Here is a 25396-nt window from a genome sequence, read left to right on the forward strand (position 1 = left end):
AAACAATATATATAGTAATATTCTGTTATTTTTTTTTATATGTATACAAAAATGGCCATTTCCTCTATTTTATTATCCTCTCCTGTTTGTGTTCACATGCACATTTAGTGGCCATTGGCTAATCCCTTATCAGTAAAGCGTGATCCCAGCATGCAAAAACCATGTAGCAAGCAAATAGTATGAAACACCTGGTGCCCTATTCTCTGAACACATATTTCCGTTGGAACATCATGGACTTTGCAGAGTCCTCAGTCTCTCATCACTATCAAGGTTATATCCATGTGTATCTGCCATATATGGGCCGCATAGCCTCATTTCCCCCTGTGTTTCTCCTTGACATCTGGCCAATACTTTCCATGTACTGATAAAGCACTCTGCTTACATGCTGCTGCAGGGAGAAAGTAAAATTATGTTAATGACAGCAAACTAGGAAATCTGAGGGCGGGGTAGGGGTGATGACAGGAGTAGTTGGTGGGACAAGGTGGGGGGGAGGTGTCGGATACCTGAGGTGGGGAAGGGAAGGAGAGAGGTTCTGAACACTTTGGGGGAGGGGAGGGAAGTCGAGAGATGTTGGATCCCTGAGGAAGGGGAAAAAAGGGGTATGCTGGACTACTGGGGAAAGGGTGGGGAATGTGAGATGCTGGAGATATGGGCGATAAGGAAGGGAAGGGGAGATGCTGGACAACAGGTGGGATAGGGGTGAGTGGAAGGTCATGGCTGATTCCATGCTAGAATTGCCCTGCCCTGCTTGAACTGAACATTAATGAAGCCATGCTGTTACATATTATAATGCTGATTTTAAAAAGACAGTTTGAAGTCACTTCTGGTTAGCTGCTTCTTTGATGCCTCTAAGTGTTGGTGGTTTGGGTTTTTATCTTGCTTTTACATTTCACAGGCTTAGCCACAATGGAATGGATACGGGAATACTTTTGGGTCCTGGTGATTGTGGGGATACTGCTGGTCAGTGGTATCATCAGCGCCATCATGATCTGTGTGTGCAGGACTCAGCTTTCGCGAGGTACTGTACCTGGGCTAATTTGGTAGCATATTTGGGTTTATTTTTTCATTCCAAATGGAAGGAGAATGGGGGTTGGGGGGGTAGTAGAATTTTATGACTACCTTAATTTATGATCTGACTGCATCTGGAGATTACAAACTCAACACTGTGCTTTCCATTTTGTTGCACTGAATACATTGAATAGTCTTTTCGAGTGGATGCATCATGCTGACTCTACTACCATGTTTTGTATGTTGAGTAAACAAAAAAACATCTTTGTGAAGCTCTTTTAAAAATGTAAACCCTTCAGATCATGTTCTTCCTAATTGAACTGATCCTCTAATGTCTTGCCTTTGTCTGTATAATGCGGCATAATGTCTTGTATTGCAATATAAACAATCAAAAGAGTGATTAAGTGTGAACATTGGCTACCATTAAGATGTATCATTTTACCACTAAGGGGGGAAGTTTTCAGGCTGCGTTAGGGCAATAACCTGTGATATTAGCCCCTTAACATGACTTAAAGGGCTCTGGGTTTCTTGCCCAAACGCAGTGCTAAATAAGTTACTCATGGCACATAATAATGAGATGCAAAACATGCAAATGCATGTAAAGCAGCTCATAACTATGTAAATTCCATAATGCAACTTGCAGTGAACACCAAGTGCATACTGCAAGACACATTATGGTTCTAAAATGACAGTAAAATAACCCCCGGCAAAAGCAGGGGCTACTTTACCATCCCAAGAGCATCGGGCTGCAAAGTATTAGCCCAATGGTCCTGGTCGTCACTTCCAGGTTACCCCCTACTTCTGATCAAAGACCACACACCCCTGAGCAAGCCTTCCCCAAGCAATTTTCCCTCTCCCCGCTTAAGCCCCCCACCCCTCAAAAGATCCCACCTACTCCCATGGTCATATTTTAATCCCTGGTGGTAAAGTGGTCCCTGGGCATGAGCAATCCTCAGTTGCTCCTGCCCATCTGATAATGTCCCTCAGAAATGGCACCCCTGGCAGTATTCTTCCAATATGACAGCTTATGGAAACATGACCCCTAGTGGTAGTACAAAGGTACTATTGCTAGGGGTACCATTTTGAGGGATGGTGATGGATGGGCAAGAGCGACTGGGGACATTCTTGCCCAGCAACCACTATACTACCAGGGATTAAAGTACGACTACAGGGGTGGGGGTGGGGTGGGGCTTGATCATGGAGGAGGGGCTTGTTTGTGAGGGCCTGATCATGGGGGCTTGATTGGGAGTGGACTTGCTTTGAGAAGCCTGATCAGGGAGGGTGGGGTTTGATTGGAGAGGGCTTGAATTTATTATTTATTTATTTCACAATTTATAAACCGCTCTATCCATCATACTAGGCAATGCATGGGCGTAGTTTGACTGTTTCATTTGGGGGGGGGCAAAGGATGGGGCGGGACATATTAGCATATTCATTAGCATATATATATATATGCAAATTAATATGCTAATGTGGAGGAAGGAAGGAAGGAAGGAAGGAAGGAAGGAAGAAAGAGCTGGCTTTTTTGCAAATAACCATAATGAATGTGTATATCTCATACATATCAATTATGGTTATTCCCAAAAAAGCCAGCTCTTTCTCCCTTCCTTCCTTCCTTCTTTCCTCCTTATCCAGAACTCCCTCTTCCCCATCCCCTTTTCCATACCACGCCAGTCTAGACCTTAGAAATGCATAAGCTCTATATGTAGATCCTTCAAGAGGTAGTGTGTCATGATTTAGGCTCTACACCTTTTCTGATGTTTTGGTGCCACCTCAGTAAGGCCAACACACAATCTCTCCACTGCAAAACACTATACACAAACTTGTGCAAAAGCACACTCATAACCTTACCAAACTATAACAGCACTAATTCCAAGGTCAGGACGAGCTACACCTTATGCGTGGAAAGGCAGCACTGTAATTACATCGGGCTCTAAAACACCAGTACACAACCTAGTGAAACAAAAAGGACTGAAAATACTACACGCTAGCAGAATACTGCACCTTGATCACACATGAAAAACACATAACACAACAGATATGACACAAGGAACTAGAAATAAAAAAAATATGAAGGCAAAATATTGAACTGGAAAGTTACTTCAAGAAGTCAGACTCAGCATGCAGCAATACTAGAAAAATTGAAACTTACATGAAAAATATCACAGATGCACATTTCCAAAAGCTGACATATTCCAATTAATAAATTCTGAATAAAATACTTTTTTCTACCTTTGTTGTCTGATCATTTAGTTTTTCTATTCGCTTTGGTCCCAGTGTCTTCTGTTTTATACAGTGTCTTCCTTCCATTTGATATTTTTTCTCTCACCATGTCCACCATCCTCTTGTGTCTGTATGCATCCTGTCTACCATCTGTAGCCCTGTCCCTATCCTTCCTCCAGTTTCAGCATCTGCCCTCAAAGTGTTCTGATCCAGCCCTTAAATTCAGCAATTTTCCCTCCATCCATATCCAGCATTTCTCCTCACTCCTCTCCCTTCCATCTATGTGCATGTACTTCCTCTGCCTTACCTCCCCTCCATCCACGTCCAGCATTTCTCCTCTCTCCCTTCCCCTCCATCCGTGTGCATCTCCTTCCTTTGTCTTTCCTTCCCTTCATTCTTGTCCAACATTTCTCCTCTCTTCCTGCCCTCCACTCCATCCATGTCCAGCATTTCTCCTCTCTTCCCTCCCCTCCATCCATCCATGTGCATCTCCTTCCTGACTTCCCTCCCCTCCATCCATCCATGTCAAGCAACTCTCCATCCTCCCCTGCCCTCTCCTCCATCCACCCATATCCAGCAAATTTCCTCTCTCCCCTGCCCCCATTCATCCATCCATGTCCAGCAATTCTCCTCTCTCTCCTGCCCTCCCCTCCATCCATCCAGCAATTCTCCTCTCTCCCCCTGCCCTCCCCTCCTCTCCATGTCCAGCGATCTCTTCTCTCCCACTGCCCTCCCCTCCCATCCATGTCCACCGATTCTCCCTGCCCTCCCTCAGCTCCCCGACAGCCCTCCTCTCTGTTCCTTCCTGCCCCCCCCCCCGCACATTTAACCATTTTACGTTCAGGTGCAGTAACTGCAGTGAAGAGGACAACACAGCAGGCTCACCTCCAGCTTCTCCCTTCACTCACCCCTGGGAATATAATATGAATTCACTATATCAGGCATAATATAGGAAGCTGTAAAATGTCCTTAAAAACATTTAGTCAATAATTTTAAGGGTGCCAAATAGTGTGTGACAGGGAAATTCAAAATCCTTAAATTACAGGCCCTAGATACATTCTCTCTGTTTTCCAAAAGCCTACACATATTTAAATTATCTTTCACTACAGCAGATACAGTTGTTTCTAAACTTAAAAAATGGGCTTCCATAGCAGAGTACTTTTGATCAAAGTAAACCAGTTTAACTCATGACCTTTAATCTCAATAGTAACATCTTCTGTAAATTTAGAAAGTCTACTCAACGTACGTTGAAAATTAGAATCCATTTCTGTAACGGCTGCCCAAACTTCCTTTAAGGACATTTCCGATGAAGGAATCGATATTATAGTATCTGATTGGACCACTGATGGTAATCCTTCTGTAATACTAAATGTATATTTTTTCATGTTGCCACCATTCATTATGTATTGTAAGCCACATTGAGCCTGCAAAGAGGTGGGAAAATGTGGGATACAAATGCAATAAATAAATAAATAAATAAATAAATAATTTAACTGGAACCAATACCAAAGAGGAAGTGCTAACCTTATCAGTTGAGTTAGAAGAAATCGGAATGGATGCCCCCAGTGTCGAAGAAACACCCAGGGACAAAACTGCGCCTACTTCAGGACACAGCATCCCATCCTTATTAATCATAGGTTGAGGGGGTGGGGTTCAGTCACCCAACGTGACAGAGGCTTCCCCAGGAGAAATAGTATTCACAGTTTGATGATGTTTATCCATGGGACCTTTAACCACTGGAGTCCGATATCACAAAGTACCACTTCCTTTATTCTTCCTTTTAGTACATAAGTATTTCCATACTGGGACAGACCAAAGGTCCATCAAGACCAGCATCCTGTTTCAAACAGTGGCCAATCCAGGTCACAAATACCTGGCAAGATCCCAAAAAAGTACAAAACATTTTATGCTGCTTATCTCAGAAATATTGGATTTTCCCCAAGTCCAATTTAATAATGGAAATTAGAAACTGAGTACCTGGCTCATGTTTCCTCAGAGGCACCAAAGGGATACCAAAGACATGTGGTGTGACACGTGCCTGTGGCCGTGTTCTGCATTAGGAACAAGATGATATAGAGCACAAGGCCTCCCAATCGATGTCAGAAGTCCACACTGTCCGTGTCTGTGCCTACATGTGATTACCACCAGTCAAGTAGATGTTCCAGGCATTCCGTGGTAGGGGCAAGATGATATAGAGCACAAGGCCCCCTACTGACATCAGCAGTCTACTCCGTCCATGTCTGTGCCTGCACGTGATTACCACTGGCAGCGCACTCCAGCCAAGTAGATGTTCCATGTGCTGCACTATCCAGGTGTAAATTTCTAAAATGGCTGCACTGCTGTGCATACTGGCAGATACATGTGCTCTCCAGCAGGTATTTTAGAACAGGCTCTGTGTCGCCAGATTCTTTTCTAAAATACTAGTGGAACTGAGCACGTGCAACCTGGATGTCTCAATTCTGATCTCTGTGTTCTATGTAAATTGGGCCTTCACTGGGGAGATAATTGGGGAAGTTAAAGTTCATGTTGCGGATCCTTTCTTACTCTTTACATATTTTCCATGAATTCCTGTACAATTCAAAAGAACAGCCAAGGCCTATTCATTTTTAAGACTGATTTATTCAGTCTGAGTCACTCTCTCATCTCTTCCCCCTCTTTTCCTCTTTCTTCACTGTGACATTTCAACTCATTTAAAAGCAAAGGTTAACCCTTGCCTCCCCCAAGAGAGCACTGCAGTGGATTAACTAACCTCGCAAACACTTCTCCATGGTTCCAGTAACAATTTGCTCATACTGTAGAACATACATTCAATACCTAATATAACATTGTGTGATCCATTATTTTCAGATTTTTTTTCATAACAGCTTTATCTGGCATATTGTACAAGTTTTTCTTAATTAAATTATTTAATGCCTAATTCCACCTAAAAGGTTCCGACAATTAGGAGGTAATTTTATGTTTAATTTCTTTATTAATTTTTCATAATTACAAAGACATAAATCTTTGACTGATATACCAATATTACATACTGTAAGTCTACTATGTTTCAAAACACAAAGAAATCATATTTATACAAGAAAAAATATTGGGTCTTTATAGTCCACAAAAATGGGGGATCCAAGGTTTCAACACTGGAAGTTGTTTTAACAACAAAATTATAACAAGGAAATATGAGTAGGTGGTTATCCTATATCTTTAGTCCAACTAATTCTATCGGTCAGTCTTCTTGGTATCTTGCATATCCAAAAAGGCACACAACTGTTCTGGCTCATAGAATATATATCTATTTTCTTTAAAAGTAATCAAACACTTGCAGGGAAATCTCAGCTGAAAGGAAGCACTAATCAACAGAGTTCTTTGTCTCATTTCCAAAAATTTCTTCCTTCTATATTGTGTCCAGCGGGAGATATCGGGAAAGATTTGTACTTTACTTCCCAGAAATTCAGGTTTAATATTTTTGAAGTATAAACGGAGCATCGCTTCTTTATCTTGCAAAAACACAAATGTAACAATTACAGTTGCTCGTGTTTTAATTTCTTCTGTAGTTTGCTCTAAAAAACCTGACAAATCCAAGGTCTCAGAAGAAACCTCTCGTTGGTCCAATACTCCTTGTGAAGAGGTCAACTGTGACTTCTTTTTAACTCCTAGGTAATATATTTTTTGTAATGGAGGAAGAGATTGTTCTGGATATTTGAATATTTCTTTCAGGAATTTATTAAACATTTCTCTAGCAGACATATAATTTGTCTGAGGAAAATTTAACATCCGGACATTTAAATTCCTCACTGAGTTCTCCAAGTTTTCAATTTTTCTATTATATAACATTCGATCTCCTACCATCTGTGATTGTTGCTCCTTTATTTTGGCCAAATCTCCTTCCAAAGTTACATGTTTAGAGGAAATAATTTCAAATTTATCTTTTATTTCTTTTACTTGCGTTGTAAAGTTCAAAGAGGCAGAAATAAACACAGTACAAACCTTATGCATTGCCTCAAGCGCTGACCATATAGATTCCAGAGTTACCTCTTGGGGTTTCACCAAAGGTTGTATTTTCATGGCTTGCAATGAAGTTTCCTCACCGGAGTCAGCATTCTGGCTCCCCTCCATTGATGTTTCTCTTCCCGCCACGCTTGGTGATCTTTCCCCCACCTCTTCGATAGCAGCTGACGCCACTTCCCTCGACGGGGTCTGCCGCCCCTTCGAGTTATCGCTTTCCGCACTCGGAACTCTGACACCGTCGGGTTGTGGCGGTGGGGGAGTAGTTGGGCCTAATGGGCTGAGCGAAGTCTCGCCCTCCAAGACAGGACTCTTCCCGGTCGCGGCTAAGGATTCGCCCGTCGGTGTGGACACCATTTACGCTGCGATGGGAAGTTGACCAGCAGAGACAGGTTGTTGCCTTGGGAGGGGAAGTCCCTTTGGTTTACCTTTTCTCTTAGGCATTTCAGCAGGTAATAAGTAATTTAGTTAGTATAAGAAGAGAGCGTTCCATCCATGCGTCCTACCCGATCACCATCTTGGATCCGGTGTCTAGGAGGTAATTTTATAAAGGGTTGGTCATGTGTGAGAGCTTTTTCACGTGTGTACAAGGACTTTTATAGGGGTTACACATGTAAAAGTACACACAGTGGCAAGAAGACACCTGTATACAACCAGCATGTAGGCACTTTCACGAGTGGAACATGGGTAGAGTCACAATTTACGCACTTAAGGCCCGATATTCAAAATATTTTAAATGGCTAGGAGAGTCTAACCGGGCATTTTCAGCAGCCCTTAACCGGAGAGTGTCACTAAAAATGCCCAATTTGTAATATAGCAGATGACAGCAGATAAAGACCTGTATGGTCCATCCAGTCTGCCCAATAAGATAAACTTATTACATATGGTATGAAGCAGTGGCATAGCTACGTGGGGCCAGGGGGGACTGGGCCCCCATAGTTTTGGCCCAGGACCCCCATGCCGACGACCCTCTCGACCCCCCACCCACCGCCAACCCGCCGTCGCCTACCTTTGCTGGTGGGGGACCCCATCCCCCTCCAGGTGAGGTCCTCTTCTTCCGGCGCAAGGCTTCGTTCTGTTTCTGTGAGTCTGATATCCTGCACGTATGTGCAGGATATCAGACTCACAGAAACAGAACGAAGCCTTGCGCCAGAAGAAGAAGACCTGGACTGGTACGCGCAGGATGTTAGACTCACAGAAACAGAATGAAGCCTTGCGCCGTAAGAAGAGGACCTCGGCTGATACGTGCAGGATGTCAGACTCACAGAAACAGAACGAAGCCTTGCACCGGAAGAAGAGCACCTCGGCTGGCGGGGGTTGGGGTCCCCCGCCAGCAAAGGTAGGCAACGGCGGGTTGGCGGTGGCAGGGGGGGTTGAGATGGTTGTCAGTGGGGGGGGGGGGGGGTCAAAGTTGTTGGTGATGATGGTGGTGCCGGGGGGGGGGGGCTAAAATGTGCCCCCCTCACCTCGTGCTCTGGACCCCCCTCCCGCTGAAGTCTGGCTACGCCCCTGGTATGAAGTGATACATCATATGTATACCTGATTTTGATTTATCCTTGCCATAGTTTGTGGAAAGTATTTCATTGATAAGAACTTCCTGGTCATATAATCTTTCCTTTTCAAATGTTAATGAAGCCACTGACCTTTGGCAATCTTCTCTAGAGACGGCCTTAGATGAAGTGGCTCCTTTAAGATTATTTCCACTCATTCTTCCCCTATATAATCATTAGCTAAGCCACAGATGAGAAAGTAAGAAGGAAAGGATGAAAAGCACCTGATGCCTTTCCCAGGCTAGGTACAGCCAAGGCTTGTGAGCATACAAGGAGAAGATAGTGCCCAGGCCAAAACCAGCTGTTTTGGGGGAGGAGTAGATATTCAATCCTTAACCAGTTAAGATAACCATATAAATAGGACTGCATAAAACACAGTCCTATTTTTCTGCGGTTCTTCATAGCTGGTTAAGAGCCGAATATTGCACTAAACCGGCTATGTTTTCGCCGGCTCTTTATACCCAGAAATTCAATGCCAGAGCCAGGACATGGTCTGGCATTGAATTCCTGAGTATAATGCTGGCGGCGGTCAAGAAAACGCTGATCACTGCTGACTGAATATTGGGCCCATAGGTTATACAGTATATATGTACATGCATATTTTATGCACTAATACTTACACCCTCCTCCAGAGCGGGCAGAAATGTCTGTGGCTTCAGTCCAGCTGCGATTTCAGCTGTGTAGCCCCTAGTACCTGTGAATAATATGAAAACTGCTTTGGTTGTACCCTAGAAAGGTGATATAAAATGCATGACCTCTCCCCATAGTATTTTATAAAAACACTAGTAAAAAAGGCCTGTTTCGGTACGAAAGGAAACGGGCGCTAGAAAGGTTTTCCTCCCCCCCCCTCCCTCGCTCTCTCCTCTGTCCCCTCCAAGTCCCACGGCCCCCTTTCCTCCCCTCCAATTTCCATGGCTTCCTCCCTCTCTCTGTCACTCTCCTTCACTCTGTTCTCCCTCCAAGTTGCAGTCCCCCCTCCCTCCCTGCCTCTGTCATTCTCCTTTGCTCTGTCCTCCCTACGAGTGCCAGTCCCCCCCTCTAAAATCGCCAACCTCCCTCATCCCCTCTCTTACCAGGGGTCCCGTCGGCAGCATTGAAGAGTGAGCAGGATCAGTGAGTCTACTGCCTTTCCTTCTCTGAGCTCTGGTCCCGCCCTCATGTCCTGTTTCCGCAAGGGCGGGACCAGAGTCAGAGCGAAGAGAAGGGAAAGCAGCAGACTCAAAGGGATGTATGACGTCAGTGTTATCTACCGCAGGTAGCAGACCACATCCGAGTGAGCCACGGTCCCAGGCAGCATCAGAACGTTGGAGGTGAGAATTATTATATAGGATACACATGCTTAAAATAGGCACCTACATGGCCTCAATACATAGATGGCCCTTGATAACGCTGTCCTCTTAGGAGGTAATAAGTCATTCCCATGTATATATTAGCACCCCGACAAAATAGCCCAGACAAAAAAAAAAAACGACAAAAAAACCAACAACAAAACAGACTAAAAACAAAACAGACCATAACAAAAAAAAAAAACCCCCTCACAAAACAACCAACAACAAAACAGACCTAGACAAAATAGTCCCTTCCATAAATTAAACCTTGACAAAACAAATCAGATAAACCAAGTTCAAATAAACTAATCTAAAAAAAACTATTTTGACATGGAACCATTATGTATCCAACCACATATGTCACAACCCATTTTGACGGAATCTCAAAACTTACAATCTTTTTTATTCCAAACGATTTTAACGGGATTCTTTTCCCACTAAACTATTTTGACGGGTCTTTAATGACGAAATTATTATAACGGACCTCATTTGACTAGGTACCGTATATATTGACACATACATGTGTAAATGACCTCTTATAAAATATACTAACTGATGTAAAGGTACAGGCCATGACATGATGGTGCATACTTTGCTGGTGGGTATGCACAGGGGTGGAGTTTAGGCAGAACATGGGCGGAGTTAGCTCCCAGGCCGCATGTTAAAGGGGCCAGCACCCTTAAGAAAAGTAGTGTCCATAGAGCTCTCCCAAGCTGAAATTCCTTCTAGCATCTCCCATAGTGCACCCCTAAACTGAAGGGTCCCACCTAGTGACCAGACTCCCCCTCCTGAAGTTTTCCCTCCATTACTAGAAACCCACCCCCCAAGCCCTCCCATCCACCCAAGGAACCTCTTGGGTCTACCTTAGTAAAATCCCTGGTGACTAGTGGCCTGAGTACCTGTTCTTGTAGGTGTCTTTATCCAGAATAGCACCAGTGACCCTTGGGGTTGTCACACTGGAGGAGGCGGGACCAGCAACTGTGGGTGTGTACTGTGCGGTCCCATGATGGCTGTATTATGTTTTGCTACCACTGCTGCTAATTTGGGAAAACAGCAGCAGCAGTGGGGGGTGGCAGTGGGAGGTAGATGGGGCAGGTCTTAAAATGTGCCATGGCTTCCCTGTGAGTTTGCTGCAGTGTCCCGGGGTGCCGTGGAACACAGTTTGGAAACCGCTGTACTAAGCAATTCTGTGTTATCCTCATTGGCTTCTACATATTCCTCCCCTTCACCCTTGAGTCTCACAATGTCACTTTTGCAGTTCCTCTTATCACTAACATATCTGAAAAAAGTATTATCCCATCATTTTACTATATTGGCTATTTTTTTTTCTATTTGCATCTTTGCTTTCCTGAGTAACAGCTTCCTTTAGCTTTTCCAGGTATTGTTGCTCCTTCTGTGATCTTTTCTAGTGAAAGGTCATTAAGCATGGTTTGCTGCTTGCACAGCCCAGAAAAGTGTTCTTGTAGTGTTCGGGGTTCTTGTAGTCGCATCTCCTGCATTACACTGTGTTTACTTCTGCCTGCCACTCTCCTTTCCCAGTCAGAATTGATGCTGCACTTCTTTTGGTGGGGGTGAGGGTGGGGGAAGGGAGAAGAGTCACAGAGCTGCTGGAGCATAGTAGGGGGGTGAGAGGGGATTTTTTTTCACGACCAAACCTCGAAAAGGTGTCCGAACTGAGCAGATGACCACCAGATGACCACCCCCAGTAGTCACCAACCCCCTCCCACCTAAAATAAAATTTAAAAAACATTTTTTGCCAGCATCTATGCCAGCCTCAAATGAATACCCAGCTCCATCACAGCAGTATGCAGGTCCCTGGAGCAGTTTTTAGTGGGTGCAATGCACTTCAGAGGCATGTGGACCCAGCCCCCCCCCCCACCTGTTACACGTGTGGTGGTAAATGGGAGCCCTCCAAAGCCCACCCGAAACCTACTGTACCCACATGTAGGTGCCCCCTTCATCCCTAAGGGCTATGGTAGTGGTGTACAGTTGTGGGGAGTGGGGTTTGGGGGGCTCAGCACACAAGGTAAGGGAGCTATGCACCTGGGAGCAATTTGTGAAGTCCACTGCAGTGCCCCCTAGGGTGCCTGGTTGGTGTCCTGGCATGTGAGGGGGACCAGTGCACTACAAATGCTGGCTTCTCCCACGACCAAATGCCTTGCATTTGGTCGTTTTTGAGATGGGCGTCCTCGGTTTCCAGTATCGGCGAAAACTGAGGTCGACCATCTCAACATTTAGGTCGACCAGCTGTAAGGTCAACTTAAATGTTGAGATTTGGGCGTCCCTGACCGTATTATCGAAACAAAAGATGGACGCCTATCTTGTTTCGATAATACGGGATGCCTCGCCCCTTCGCCGGGGCGTCCTTAGAGATGGGCATCCCTGTTTGATTATGCCTCTCTATGTAACTTTGTACGTCTAAGTGCTTTGACAAGATGCCTCCATGTAACATAGTAGATGATGGCAGATAATGACCTGTACGGTCCATCCAGTCTGCCCAACAAGATAAATTCATAGCATAAGGTATGATGTTATACTACATATGTATACTTGATCTTGATTCAGAATACGTAATATTTATTTTTTGTATGGTAACTTCCAAGGAGAAATGAGCTGGTTCTGATTTGCACCTGTTGTTGGGAGACAATAAGGTTTTTGTGGATACAGTGCATACTTACATTAACTTATAAGATCTGTTATACAGTGTAAAAAAAGAGGTCTGTGAGGGTCATTTATGCAGTGTGTCACATATGTAAGCATTATCCATCTGGTTTGTCCCAACTGAAAAGAGGTTGACAACCACTGCCCTAGAGCAAGTAAATAAACTTCCCTCTCTACTTAAACAATAAAAATAACTTACCAACTCTCCCAGCAAAACAAAATTATAAATATTAAAAAATCCACTTTTTTTTTTTTTAAAGAAATCAGGCAGAGCACTTTGTTAAAAAGTCAGGAAAGAATACCTCAGTTTGCATTGTGTTCCTTTTGGGATGGCAGCTGTTACTTTAATAATTATTATTGCATGTCAACAGTAGACCAGAGTCTAGCAATAAGATGATTATCTTTAATAACCTGAAATTTTTCTTTTAGGTCTGTCTAGGCGAATTCAGCAGTCTTTTGCAGTGAGGAGGAAAGTGGAAAAACCCATCGAGGACAACAGAGTTTATCTAGAGTGAGTCCACTTCAGAGAGAGAGAGAGAGAAATCAAATTGTTTCAAGTAGAAAGGGGTTTCTCTTGATGACATGAAGAGAGAGAGATTGTGTATTTTTTTGACAGCAAGAATTACTTCCTGCATATAGAAAGCATGAAAGCCTTTCTTTCTGTACTCCCGTGATTGTCTGAAATAGGGGAAGTCTTAGAAAGCTTTAGCAATGGCAACATGACTGTTAAGAGTCCATAAGCGATATTACCATATAGTCAAGTCCATTGTAACTGAGTCATGTAGGGGTCCGTTTTCTAAGCTGCGGTATGGATTTATGTGTGCTTACTGTAGCTTAAAATGCCTTACCGCTGGGCATGCTCAGGCATCCCGTGATTATTTTGGCATTGACACATGCTAGCCACATGCTAAATAAAAGATTTTTATTTTTTAGCGCTGGGATGGGTCTGAGGGTGGAGAGGAGGTGTGTCTTGCACTAAGCGTAGCTACATTGCCATGCGCTAACCGATTAGCATGTGGTTAGCATGTGAGCTTGTACTGCCTACATAATACGCTCATACGCTAATGGGAAAACTAGCAAGTGGCCATGAATAGAAAAAAGCAGAAATTTGGTCATTTTAGGTCACTTAAATATGGTAGGGATGAAATGTAACTTACCGTATTCTGTAAGTAGTCTAAGTGGCCACCTTCCATGCTCCATGCATGTGAACACTCCCTTACATTTACACACTATCCCCAGGATTCTTTATATCATGCTGAGATTTCCACACAGAAATCAAAGAATATTCCATAACAATACACATAAGCTAATTGATTAACAAGCTAATCAGCGTTGATTGGATGCTAACCAGTTATCAGCACTAATTGGCATTAATTAGAATTTACATGCAGAACTGTCTAAGCGTATTCTGTAAAGCAGTGTGTGCAAATCTTAAGTCGTGTAGCTGAAAAGAGGGCGTGGCCATGGGCTTGGAACGGGCGTTTCTAAAATCTATGCACATTGTTATAGGATATACCAGGTCAGCACATAATTTAGGCATCAGGATTAACACCAAGTTTTACTCGGCATAACTGTCCACGACTAAAGTTAGTCGTGCAGAGCAGCGCTCGGTGTATTCTATATACTGCACAGAAATTTAGGCTTATTTTATAAAGTACACCTAATTAAAGGTGTACTTTATAGGTAACGCTTAGGCACATTTCATTTTGGTGCTGATTTTTTTTGGCATGATGTATAGAATCTAGTCCTATGCCATTTATGCCCACTATTACAGAATAGCTCCTAGTCACTTTCTTGCCACTTACATGCCACTTACTTGCTTAAATGTACACCTTCTCCACTACTGCCAACTCCAGACTTTGCACCTTCTGTCTCGCTGCACCCTACGCCTGGAATAAACTTCCTGAGCCCCTATGTCTTGCCCCATCCTTGGCCACCTTTAAATCTAGACTGAAAGCCCACCTCTTTAACATTGCTTTTGACTCGTAACCACTTGTAACCACTCGCCTCCACCTACCCTCCTCTCCTCCTTCCTGTACACATTAATTGATTTCATTTGATTACTTTATTTTTTGTCTATTAGATTGTAAGCTCTTTGAGCAGGGACTGTCTTTCTTCTATGTTTGTGCAGCGCTGCGTATGCCTTGTAGTGCTATAGAAATGCTAAATAGTAGTAGTAGTAGTACCTCACCTGTGAAAGGGCTGGTATTCTGTATATTTACATGTGCAAGTGGTCCATGAATGCTGGCAACCAGTTACAGAATTACCTTTTTGCTGTCCTCAGTTAGGTACCTCAGGATTGGTTACTGTAGCTCTCAAACAATCTTGTTTGTGCCAGTCAAGAATAGGTGAACCATTTTGAGTTAGGGTTAGAAAACTCTCCCCCCCCCCCCCCCCCCAATATTCAGCTGGCGTCGGGCAGTCACTGGCGCTCAGACCAGATATTCAATGCTGGCCTGTATCCAGTTTCATTTTTGGCCACAGCAACTTAACTAGTTAAGCTGATATTCAACACTAAGGCTCAGATGATCAAAAGTCAACGCAAGCACGCAAGCCCATTCGCGCCGTTTTTGTGCACGCTTTTAACAATGTGAGATGATCAACGTGCGTTACCACCATAAACTGCAAGCTCGCCAGGCACTTTCGCACATGACATGTAAATGTAGCCATCTCATGCAAATAAGGTCATTTCGCGTTCCTCCTGGATGATCGAAAACTAGCGCCTTATGAACAGAGGTGTTGAACGGCGCTATGCTGAAAAACAGCGCCGCAGAATAACGCCAGGTCCTAGCTGGCGTTCTTGTGGTGCAGGCCCCATCAGAGCTAAAAAAAAAAAAGTTTTAATTTCCTCTTCCTTCCTTCACGTAAGCCGGAAGTGCAAAGCTGGAAAACAAATTATAGCACGCGTTGTTCTGAGGGGGGGAGTAATTTGTTTGTACTGTTTTTTTGTTAACTTTTCTTTTTAAAGATGTGTGATGGTGGTATATCAGTTGTGCTTGCCTGCTATCATATTCTTACAGAAGTGCAGGTAGGAGTGCAGGAGGGAGACCCACCTGCGAGGGCTGACTGCCAGCAGGTCTTCAGGCCGCTACCTCAGCATCGTGTATACCGCACAAGAGTGTCGTTGGAGGAAATGTCTGACACGGAGATCATCAATATGTACCATTTGAATAGGGAGGCTATTTTAGAACTTTATGCTAAGATAAAATTGGACATTGATTCCCGCACTGCTCTTTACCTTGAAGAGAAATTACTACGTGTTATACACCAATTTACAGGCAGCACTTATCTGAGCTGTAGCAGTTACATCGGCTGGGAACGCTCTACAGAAAGCTTCTGTTTCGCTTGAGCTTCTTAAGGCGCAGAGTCCACGGCCATAATGAGTGCTCTGAAAAAGTACATACAACTGTGAATTAGAGAGGGATATTAGAAAACTTGGCGATGGAGTATAGCTTATATTTCCTTACCGATTTCTATCCTGCCTTCCTTCTATCAGGGTTCTGACTATAAAATGGCCACCTGCATTTAAATAGACGCCCTGAGGTTTCCTCCAATCACGAAGGTCTCTAGATACTTAAAGACACATACTTAGATGAACAAAATTAAATTAGAGGCAAGAAACGCTTAAAATAAAGGCATTCCACTCAATACGATTATTGAGTCCTGAGGGCACTAGAGATTTTAACTTGTAGATCCATCGCTGTTCAACCTGGTGAAGTTTGCGATCATGATCCCCTCCTCTTATAGATTTACCTATGTGATCTATTACTACACGTTTGAGGTCCTCAAATACATGTGGAATTGTCATGCTGTGTGCTACCAAAGGGGCCTCCAATCGTTGGTGACTTTAAATTGAACTTATGGTCGTTGAGCCGTTGGTAGCACATAGCATGACAATCCCAAATATAAGCTAAACTCCGTCGCCAAGTTTTCTAATATCCCTCTCTAATTCACAGACATATGTACTTTTTCAGAGCACTCATTATGGCCTTGGACTCTGCTCCTTAAGAAGCTCAAGTGAAACAGAAGCTTTCTGTAGAGCATTCCCAGCTGACGTAACTGCTACAGCTCAGATAAGTGCTGCCTGTAAATTGGTGTATAACACGTAGTAATTTCTCTTCAAGGTAAAGAGCAATTAAGCGTGTCCCTGCATATACCCAGGGTCACTATAGGAGGTTTTTTGACTCATGAGGAGCTCACATGATATCCACACTAAGAAGAATTTCCTTCAATAGTGGGTATCAAGCGTTCAATCATTCACTGTTAACATAAATAGTAACCGAGAATGTTGAGCATCTGAAGTCTTTTTTCCTCCTTCAAAACACTAGCTATTATAAGGGAGAGGTTTACTTGCTAATTAGTGAGTTAAACATAAGTTTGGAAGCAAGTACCATCAGCGTTTTGAATAGATTAATTCTGCAAAGTAGGTTTTGAAAATACCAATTTAGACGTTTTTAGAAGAAAAACATCCAAATGGTGCTTTATGGCACTTTTAGGATGTTTTTCTCTTTTGAAAACACACCTCAAAATGCCCTTGATGGCATGCCACATACCAGGGGCTATTCATTATTTGTCACTGATGCATCTCTGATAAGTACTCTAATAATTATCATTGTTCTTTTTATTTAGAAACACTCTTTACCATCGATCTGGAGATGCCCCACCACCACCTATTCCATCTAGAATCATCATAACTGAAAGCAAGACAAGTGAGTTATGTAAGTACACTTCCTTATTCTAATTAATTGCAAAATATGAAACCAGTAACGTATTTTGCAATTAATTAGAATATTAGTATTTAAAATTATTTCTCCTGCAAGTCTGCCGTTTTAGTCATCTCATAAATGATAGGGTACTGTTCTAAAAACTTAGGGTTGTTCTGAACTCTGATGTTGCTACTCCAAGTTGTTGTTATTTATTTTCCATCCTAGTGTACCATGCTCCTGTGTATTGGCGAATGGAAAAAAAATATTACTAAATAAGGATGGTCACTTTTGCATATGATATTCCACTTAACAGCAATGTTTCTTTAGTGTTAGGTGGAGAGTATAAAAGAGTACAAACTACCCACCTTAGTTTCCTCCACAGTGGAGTTTTAAGTTTATCCACAATGAATATGCATAAGATTCATTTGCATGCACTATTTCTGTTGTGTGCAAATATTTCATGCATATTCTTTGTGGATATCCTGAAAACCAGACCAGCTGGGAGTACCTGAGGACAAGTTTGGGAGTCACTGGCCTGGAGGATGCTGTCTTCTTTTTCCTGTTTGGTAAGACATCTGGAAAAGTAGATTTAGGCGTTGCCTTGAATTCACCATGTACTTCGTTTCAGCCTCTCGGGACCCAGGGATCTAAATTATTATTATTATTTGTTGCATTTGTATCCCACATTTTCCCACCTTTTGCAGGCTCAATGTGGCTTACATATAATCATTAACGGTGTTAGCCGGTTACAGATTGAATAAATACTTAGTGTGAATGAATACAAAGGCATCTTTTAAATGCTGCACCCAGGGGGTCTTTTACTAAGCGACAGTAAGCCCAACGTGGGCTTACCACTTGCTAAACCGGAAGTACCGCCGGGCTACCACAGCAGCCCAGCACCATTTCTGGGGCTACAAAAATATTTTTATTTTTGTAGCGCCGGTGTTTAACCGGCAGTAATCAAGCAGTGCTGTGCGCTGCCCGGTTACCCCCTGGTTAGTGTGGAAGCCATTACCACCACCTCAATGGGTGGAGGTAAGTGCTCCCCCCCAAAAAAATGGCGGCAAGGCATGTGCTTCACTTGCTGCAAAGCCATTTCTTTTAAAAAAACCAGCCTTTTACCCGCTGCAGTAAACGGGGGCCTCAGAACACATCAAAAACACATTCTGATGCCAGCGCAGGCCCCCTTTTGTCGCAGCTTAATAAAAGGACCTCCCAGTGTTTAAAAAAATACAGCAAAAGGTATTTGAGACACATTTAGGATAAAGAGGCTATTGGCATCTTAAAGACTAACCAATTTGTTAAGGTGTGAACTTTTGAGGACAAGAGTCCATTTCATCAGAAGTAAATAGTTAGTCTAGTAGGTGACACCAGCCTCTGTCATTTTTCTGCTACAGGTTAACATATCTATCCCACGTGACTAAAATATGTATATCACAGAGGAGAAGAGAAATAGGAGTCATATCATAGAGAGAGATATACAACTACCATAAAAGCATAGATAATATAGAAGAAGCAAACCACTTTCACAGGAAAGAATACTCTGGAATAAGAGTCCCCAAACCAGTCCTCGAGGGCTGTAAGACTGGTTTTCAGGCTTTCCACAATGAGTATGCATGAAACAGATTTGCATTCATGCCTTCATTGTCGTGCCTTTCATTGTCATATATTAAGTTAGTCCAATAAAATAGGTATCATCTTATTTTCTTTTCTATGCTTTATTTTATTTCTATTGATTACCTTTAAAAGTGAACTAACACGACTGACCAATGAAACTGAAAGACCAAATTAAGTGGCCCTTTTACTAAACCGTGTAAGGCTCTATGCACACCCAACGCACGCCAAAATGGAGTTATCATCCAACTACCGTGTGGCTTTTGTGGTAACTTCATTTTTGGAGTGTGTCCGATACATGCATCGAAAAATAATTTTTATTTTCGGACGCGCGTATTGGACGTGCGCCAAGTGGCATTTGGCACACGTAGGTCATCACCACCCTGTTGCTGTGTGAGACTTTACCGCTAGATCAATGACTGACGGTAAGGTCGCAGACCCAAAATGGACGTGCGGCAATTTTGATTTTGCCACACATCCATTTTTGGGAAAAATTTAAAAAAGGCCTTTTTTTACAGGCATGCTGAAAAATGGATCGGTGCGCGCCCAAAACCCGCACTGGCACTACCGCAAGCCATTTTTCGGCGCGTCTTTGTAAAAGGACCCCTTAGAGACTCCTGTTCTAGAACAAGGGATCATGGTACAAAACTCCAAGGGGCTGGTTCCAGCTAACTCCTGCAGCCGACAATAATACAAGATATTCAATCACATAAACAAATGGGGTTCACACTTTCCACAAGACTGGAACATGACGAAAAACAGGGTGGAAAGGAACAAAGTCCAAGAGATCAGTCCAAAACACCAGGGTAAGATGCACCAAAACTTTATTTGGACCCTACACGGTCCGTGCTTCGGCTTAAAAAAGCTTTCTTCAGGGGTCAATCGATGAATGCTCAACTGTATATCGATTGATAACGGAGCGCATAAATATCTGTCACTTACTCAAGATACGCAGGATATTCAATGCCAGGCTGTTTCTGGTGACTGGCATTGAATATACGATTTATTTTTGGCCGGTTTGAACTTAACCAGCCAAGCCAATATTTGGCGCTGGCTGGTTAAGCTTAAACTGGCAAAGATATTTCTAGTATTCACACGGACAAAAATGGTTGCCAAACCCATGCTAAAAATTGACAGATAGCCGGTTTTACTACCGTGTTTCCCCGAATATAAGACACTGTCTTATATTAATTTTCCCTCCCCAAGACCCGCTAGGTCTTATTTTCAGGGGAGGTCTTATTTTTTTTCAGGGAAACATCGGGGTCGCCACCCCCACCCAAGGTCGCCCCCCCAACCGAGGTCGCCGGGCCCCCCCTCCACCCGCCCTCTGTCGCTCCCAACCTGAAATGCCTCCTTTCACCTTCCTTCGCAAGTTCGGAGCAAGCAGCAGCAGGGCAGACCTCTCCTTCCTTCTGTGCCTCGCCTTCGCCTGACGTTACGTTACGTCAGGCGAGGGCGGAACATGGAAGGAAGGAGTGGCCTGCCCTGCTGCTGCTTGCTCCGAACTTGCGAAGGAAGGTGAAAGGAGGCGTTTCAGGTACTGGTAGTTCCGGGAGCGATGGAGGGCGGGTGGAGGGGGGGGGGGGGGCGGCGACGGCAGCCTTTGTCCGGCTCTCGGCGGCACTGCTTCAGGTAGGTCTTACTTTCGGGGGAGGCCTTATAATACAAATTTGTAGCAAAACTCCGGTAGGCCTTATTTTCAGAGTAGGTCTTATTTTCGGGGAAACACGGTAAGTTGCATTAGTCTAGATACGTGAATTTGACGTGCACTGTGCTGGTACCTGGTCAAAATAGCCCTGACAAAATAATCCCGACAAAATAGCTCCTGACAAAAAGGCCCAAACACAAAATAGCCCCTGACAAAAAAAAGACCCTGACAAATCAGCCCCTGACAAAAGTGCCCACTCCTGAATATTTTACCTGCTCCTGCTGCTGCATGTTTTTCTGAGTCCCGCTGCTGCTTTGAGCCAAGGTATGTCTCTCCTTTGCCCTGGAAGCATTACCTCTGTTTTGTGTCGCCTCATCTGATGCAACTTCCTATGTCCACTAAGGCAGGACACAATACAGAGTATGCTTCCAGGACCAACCAAAGCAGCTGCCGGTGGACCACAGGAAAATTGGAGGATTGCTGGGGGGGGGGAAGGGCGGAAGAGATACCGGACTGCGGAGTGTAGGCAGGAGGAAGAGGGAGACATGGAGGGGGATAATCGAACGGCACCGGCCATCTCGATGGCCGGCCATTTCCGAGAACGGCGCTATGAAGGGGCAGAGCCAACCGTATTTTTGAAAAAGATGGCTGGCCATCTTTTTTTTCAATAATACGGTTGGGGCCGCCCAAATGTCAGAGATGGCTGAGTTTGAGGTGGTCGGTCTCGGTTTTTGCCCATAATGGAAACTGAAGCCAGCGATCTCAAACCCGACCAAATCCAAGGCATTTGGTCATGGGAGGGGCCAGGATTCATAGTGCACTGGTCTCCTTCACATGCCAGGACACCAACCGGGCACCCTAGGGGGCACTTCTAAAAAGTAAAAAAATAAATAAAAATAGCTCCCAGGTGCATAGCTCCCTTATCTTGGGTGCTGAGCCCCCCAAAACCCACTCCCCACAACTATACACCACTACCATAGCCCTAAGGGTGAAGGGGGGCACCTACATGTCGGTACAGTGGGTTTGGGGGGGGTTGGAGGGCTCCCATTTACTGCCACAAGTGTAAAAGGTAGGGTGGGGATGGGCCTGGGTCCGCCTGCCTGAAGTCCTCTGCACCCACTAAAATTGCTCCAGGGACCTGTATACTGCTGTGATGGACCTGAGTATGACATTTAAGGCTGGCAAAATAAGTTTTGAAAGTTGTTTTTTTGATTGTGGGAGGGGGTTAGTGACCACTGGGGGAGTCAGGGGAGGTGATCCCCGATTCCCTCCGGTGGTCATCTGGTCAGTTCGGGCACTTTTTTGGGACTTGGACCTGAAAAAAAGAGTCTAAATAAAGCGGACCAAATTCTCATGAAGGCCGGCTTTCTTGTTTCCATTATTGGGCGAAGCTGGCCATCTCAACGCACGCCCCCTGTCCCGCCCCATCCCGCCTTCGCTACCATACCGCCCCCTTGAACTTTTGCCGGCCCCGCGACGGAGCGCAGTTGAAGCTGGCCAAAATCGGCTTTCAATTATACCGATTTGGCCGACTTCAGGAGATCACCGGCCATCTCCCAATTTGTGTCAGAAGATGGCTTGCGATCTCTTTCGAAAATCAGGTGGATGTTGGACTATGTTGGGAGATAGGGATAGAGGGGGACAAGAGATGCTGGACCTTCAGAGGGAGGGAGACAGAGTTTTTACTATACTTCTTATTTTTGTGAAGGGCTATGGGCTATTTTGTTACAGGGGCTATTTTGTCAGAGGTTATTTTGTTAGGGGCCCATTTGTCAAGGGCTATTTTGTTACAAGGCTATTTTGTCCGGATTATTTTTTTCAGGCTATTATGTCAGGGTGCTGCACTGGGCCATTTTTTACCGCAGCTGGGAAAAAGGGCTTTTTTTTTAGTGGGGCGGTAAATAGCTGTGCGCTAAAAATTAAAAGAACATGCAACTATTTAATGCCTGAGCCCTTACCACCACCTATTTACTTGGCGGTAAGGGCTAACATTCTACATGTGTGCTAATCAGGCAGCATGCGGCAATGTGGCTATGCCGCAGATTACCACTGGCAATGTCCCCATGGTAGAAAATAAAAAAATATGTTTTACTGCAGGAAATAGCATGGGCCAACTTTGAAAATTACAGTGGGTGCCCGCGCTAGCTCAGCAGTACTGTCGATTTGCCACGTGCTATCTGCAAGGTAGCCCTAACACAGCTTAGTAAAAGGGACCCTAAGCCAGTATTCTGTAAAGTTCATTTCGCACAGAGTCCCTTCGCAGAATACTATCTTAATGTGGATCATCTAGGCGCCTAATGTTGAGTACCATTTATTGAATCTACCCCTAACTGGCTATTGTAATTTTGTTCCATTTTGGATAGCTTTGAATTCATATTTTTTTTCTTTTTTTCCTCCTTCTTCATTCAAGCCTGTTTCTTGAATGTTAAATCATAATTCATAAAGATTAAAATGTAAAAAAAATATAGGAAAAGTATTCTCTCCATCAAGGGATTCTCTATCAAACAATTCATTGTGGGGACTTTTGGAAAGCTGGTTCCTGTAGCATTTAACTTGAGCTATCCTCTGTCTTTCATAGATCCCAGTCACACTACCATGGAAAGACAAAGGTATGCAAATGAGTTTAGCCTTCCTGATAAGATGAGGTCCGACTGTATTGAGGTTCTGTCAGAAGAAGATGAAAATGACTATGACGATACAGCAATGCCTGGTACGGTTGATTATGAACATGAGATCAGGAGGATGTAGAGTATGCCCAGAGTATGAGTGGAAGAAGGAAACCAATGATCTTTGGATTGTCTTGTGTCTGAAACCTTGCCTGTGTCCTTTCTGAAGGCTGCAGACTTTAACAAAAACAGCTTAGACTTGTGACTGTACCTGAAGTAGAACAAAGATATTATTTCTAAAGACTTCTAAACACAGTAACTTTATTTCCTGAAGAAGGTCAACATTTAAAATCCTAAAGAAGAACGGACCAGTCTCTGCCACTCTGCTCTGTCCTCTGTGCCACTAATGCTTCCTTATTTACTTTGAGATCCATGGTATAGAAGTAGGCGCTCAAGGAGAGAATCTACTTACTCCTACTCTTTGGCAGGGTGGATAGTTCAGTTTTCCTTTATGTCTCTGGACTTCATTCCCACCAGAGTATCTAGTCGTCCAACAGAGGCAGCTTCAAAGCCAGACTCAAAGACATTTGTATTGTATATTCTACTGAAATAGTAGGTTTATATATTTGCTATGAAAAAGGTTGGACTTGTTTATCTAATTGATATTAGATATTTGCAGCAATGTTGGCATTTTCTCAAAATAATGGTACTAACTTATTAATTGTAAAATGCATTATTATTGTACTAGTAAAAAAGGCCCGTTTCTGACACAAATGAAATGGGCGCTAGCAAGGTTTTCCTCGGAGTGTGTATGTTTGAGTGTGTGTGAGAGTGACTGTGTGAGAGAGAGAGTGAATATGTGAGTGTGTGTGTGTGTGACAGAGAGACAGTGAGACTGGGTGCGAATGTGTCTGTGAGAGAGAGAGTGTGTGTGTGTTAGAATGAGAGTGTGTGCCAGGGGCCCCCCTCCCTTCCTTCCCCCTCCCTCCCAGTTCCACTCATCTCCCTCCCTCCCAGTTATAGGGTCGTTCCCTTCCTCCCTCCCTCCCTCCGACTTTCAGGGTCATTCCCTCCCTCCCTCCCTCCCTCCGACTTTCAGGTTCCTCCCCTCCCTCCCTCCCAACCTCCCTGCCTCTGACTTTCAGGGTCCCCCCCTCTCCCTCTGACTTTCAGGGTTCCCCCTCCCTCCCTCCCTCTGACTTTCATGGTCCCTCCCTCCATGTTTCAGGGTCCCTCCCTCCCTCTGAGTTTCAAGGTCCCTCCCTCCCTCCCGAGGAGTCGTGGCGGCTGCCCACACACCCTCCCATGGGGCCTGGAGGGGCAGCCGTGGCCATCGCCTGCTTTCCTCCTCTTTCGCTCCGCTCCAACTCCTGAGGTCCCCCCTCCCCTGTGCCCAGCGCAGGAACGTGCGAGCGCACCCGTGTGCCGGCTCGGTACAGCAGCACTCTCTCTGTGGCTCTGCCCCCTCCGCTCATGCCCAAGGAGGACTCCGACCTTTCTTTCACTGCCATTGGTCGCGACGCTCTTGGCTACTCCGCCCCTCAATGCTTCTGTTTCTCTTTCAAGCTCCGCCTCCGCCCCTGCCCCTTTCGCCCCTCCTCTTCCGGCTCTGGCGTTCTACGTGACGTCAGCCTGATCTACGGAGCCTAGCAGGCCAACTGTGAAGAAAGCCACGGACACAGGCAGCAAGATAGAACGTTGGAGGTGAGAATTATTATACAGGATAGCAATGTGTCTCACATTCTAGGTATTCCAGGCACAAACAGTTCAGGTTTGCAAAGTGACAAGGCTATACAAATTATTTGCTGAGTTATGAATATTGATTATGGATATGCTGAAAACTAGGCTTGTTTGTGGTGCTCAAGGGCCAAAGTTGAGACCCATATGATACAAACAGATGGAGAGCAATTCTGTAAAGGGATGTCTATAAGCAATTAGAAGGTACATTATACTACTTTTAAAATGAACAGGAGGAAATATTGTTTCACTCAACGAATAGTTACGTTCTGGAACTCGTTGCCAGAGGATGTGGTAACAGTGGTTAGTGTATCTGGGT

General features: G+C 44.3%; 1 protein-coding gene across 3 annotated transcripts in view; it reads left to right on the forward strand.

Moving 5' to 3' along the window:
• Positions 1-24093, forward strand: part of SCIMP (SLP adaptor and CSK interacting membrane protein) — a 31632-nt gene extending 7539 nt beyond the window's left edge. For 2 of the 3 annotated variants that reach the window (XM_030185741.1, XM_030185742.1), the window contains exons 2-5: positions 896-1018; positions 13196-13277; positions 17396-17484; positions 23313-24093. In XM_030185741.1, coding sequence (XP_030041601.1) covers positions 907-1018; positions 13196-13277; positions 17396-17484; positions 23313-23482 — 453 coding nt within the window. In that variant the 5' untranslated portion in view covers positions 896-906 and the 3' untranslated portion in view covers positions 23483-24093. The remainder of the gene's footprint in view (positions 1-895; positions 1019-13195; positions 13278-17395; positions 17485-23312) is intronic. The other variant, XM_030185743.1, reaches the window with a different exon arrangement.
• Positions 24094-25396: the final 1303 nt, after the last annotated feature.

Source organism: Microcaecilia unicolor, chromosome 13 (genome assembly GCF_901765095.1).
Source record: "Microcaecilia unicolor chromosome 13, aMicUni1.1, whole genome shotgun sequence".
Taxonomy (NCBI): Eukaryota; Metazoa; Chordata; class Amphibia; order Gymnophiona; family Siphonopidae; genus Microcaecilia; species Microcaecilia unicolor.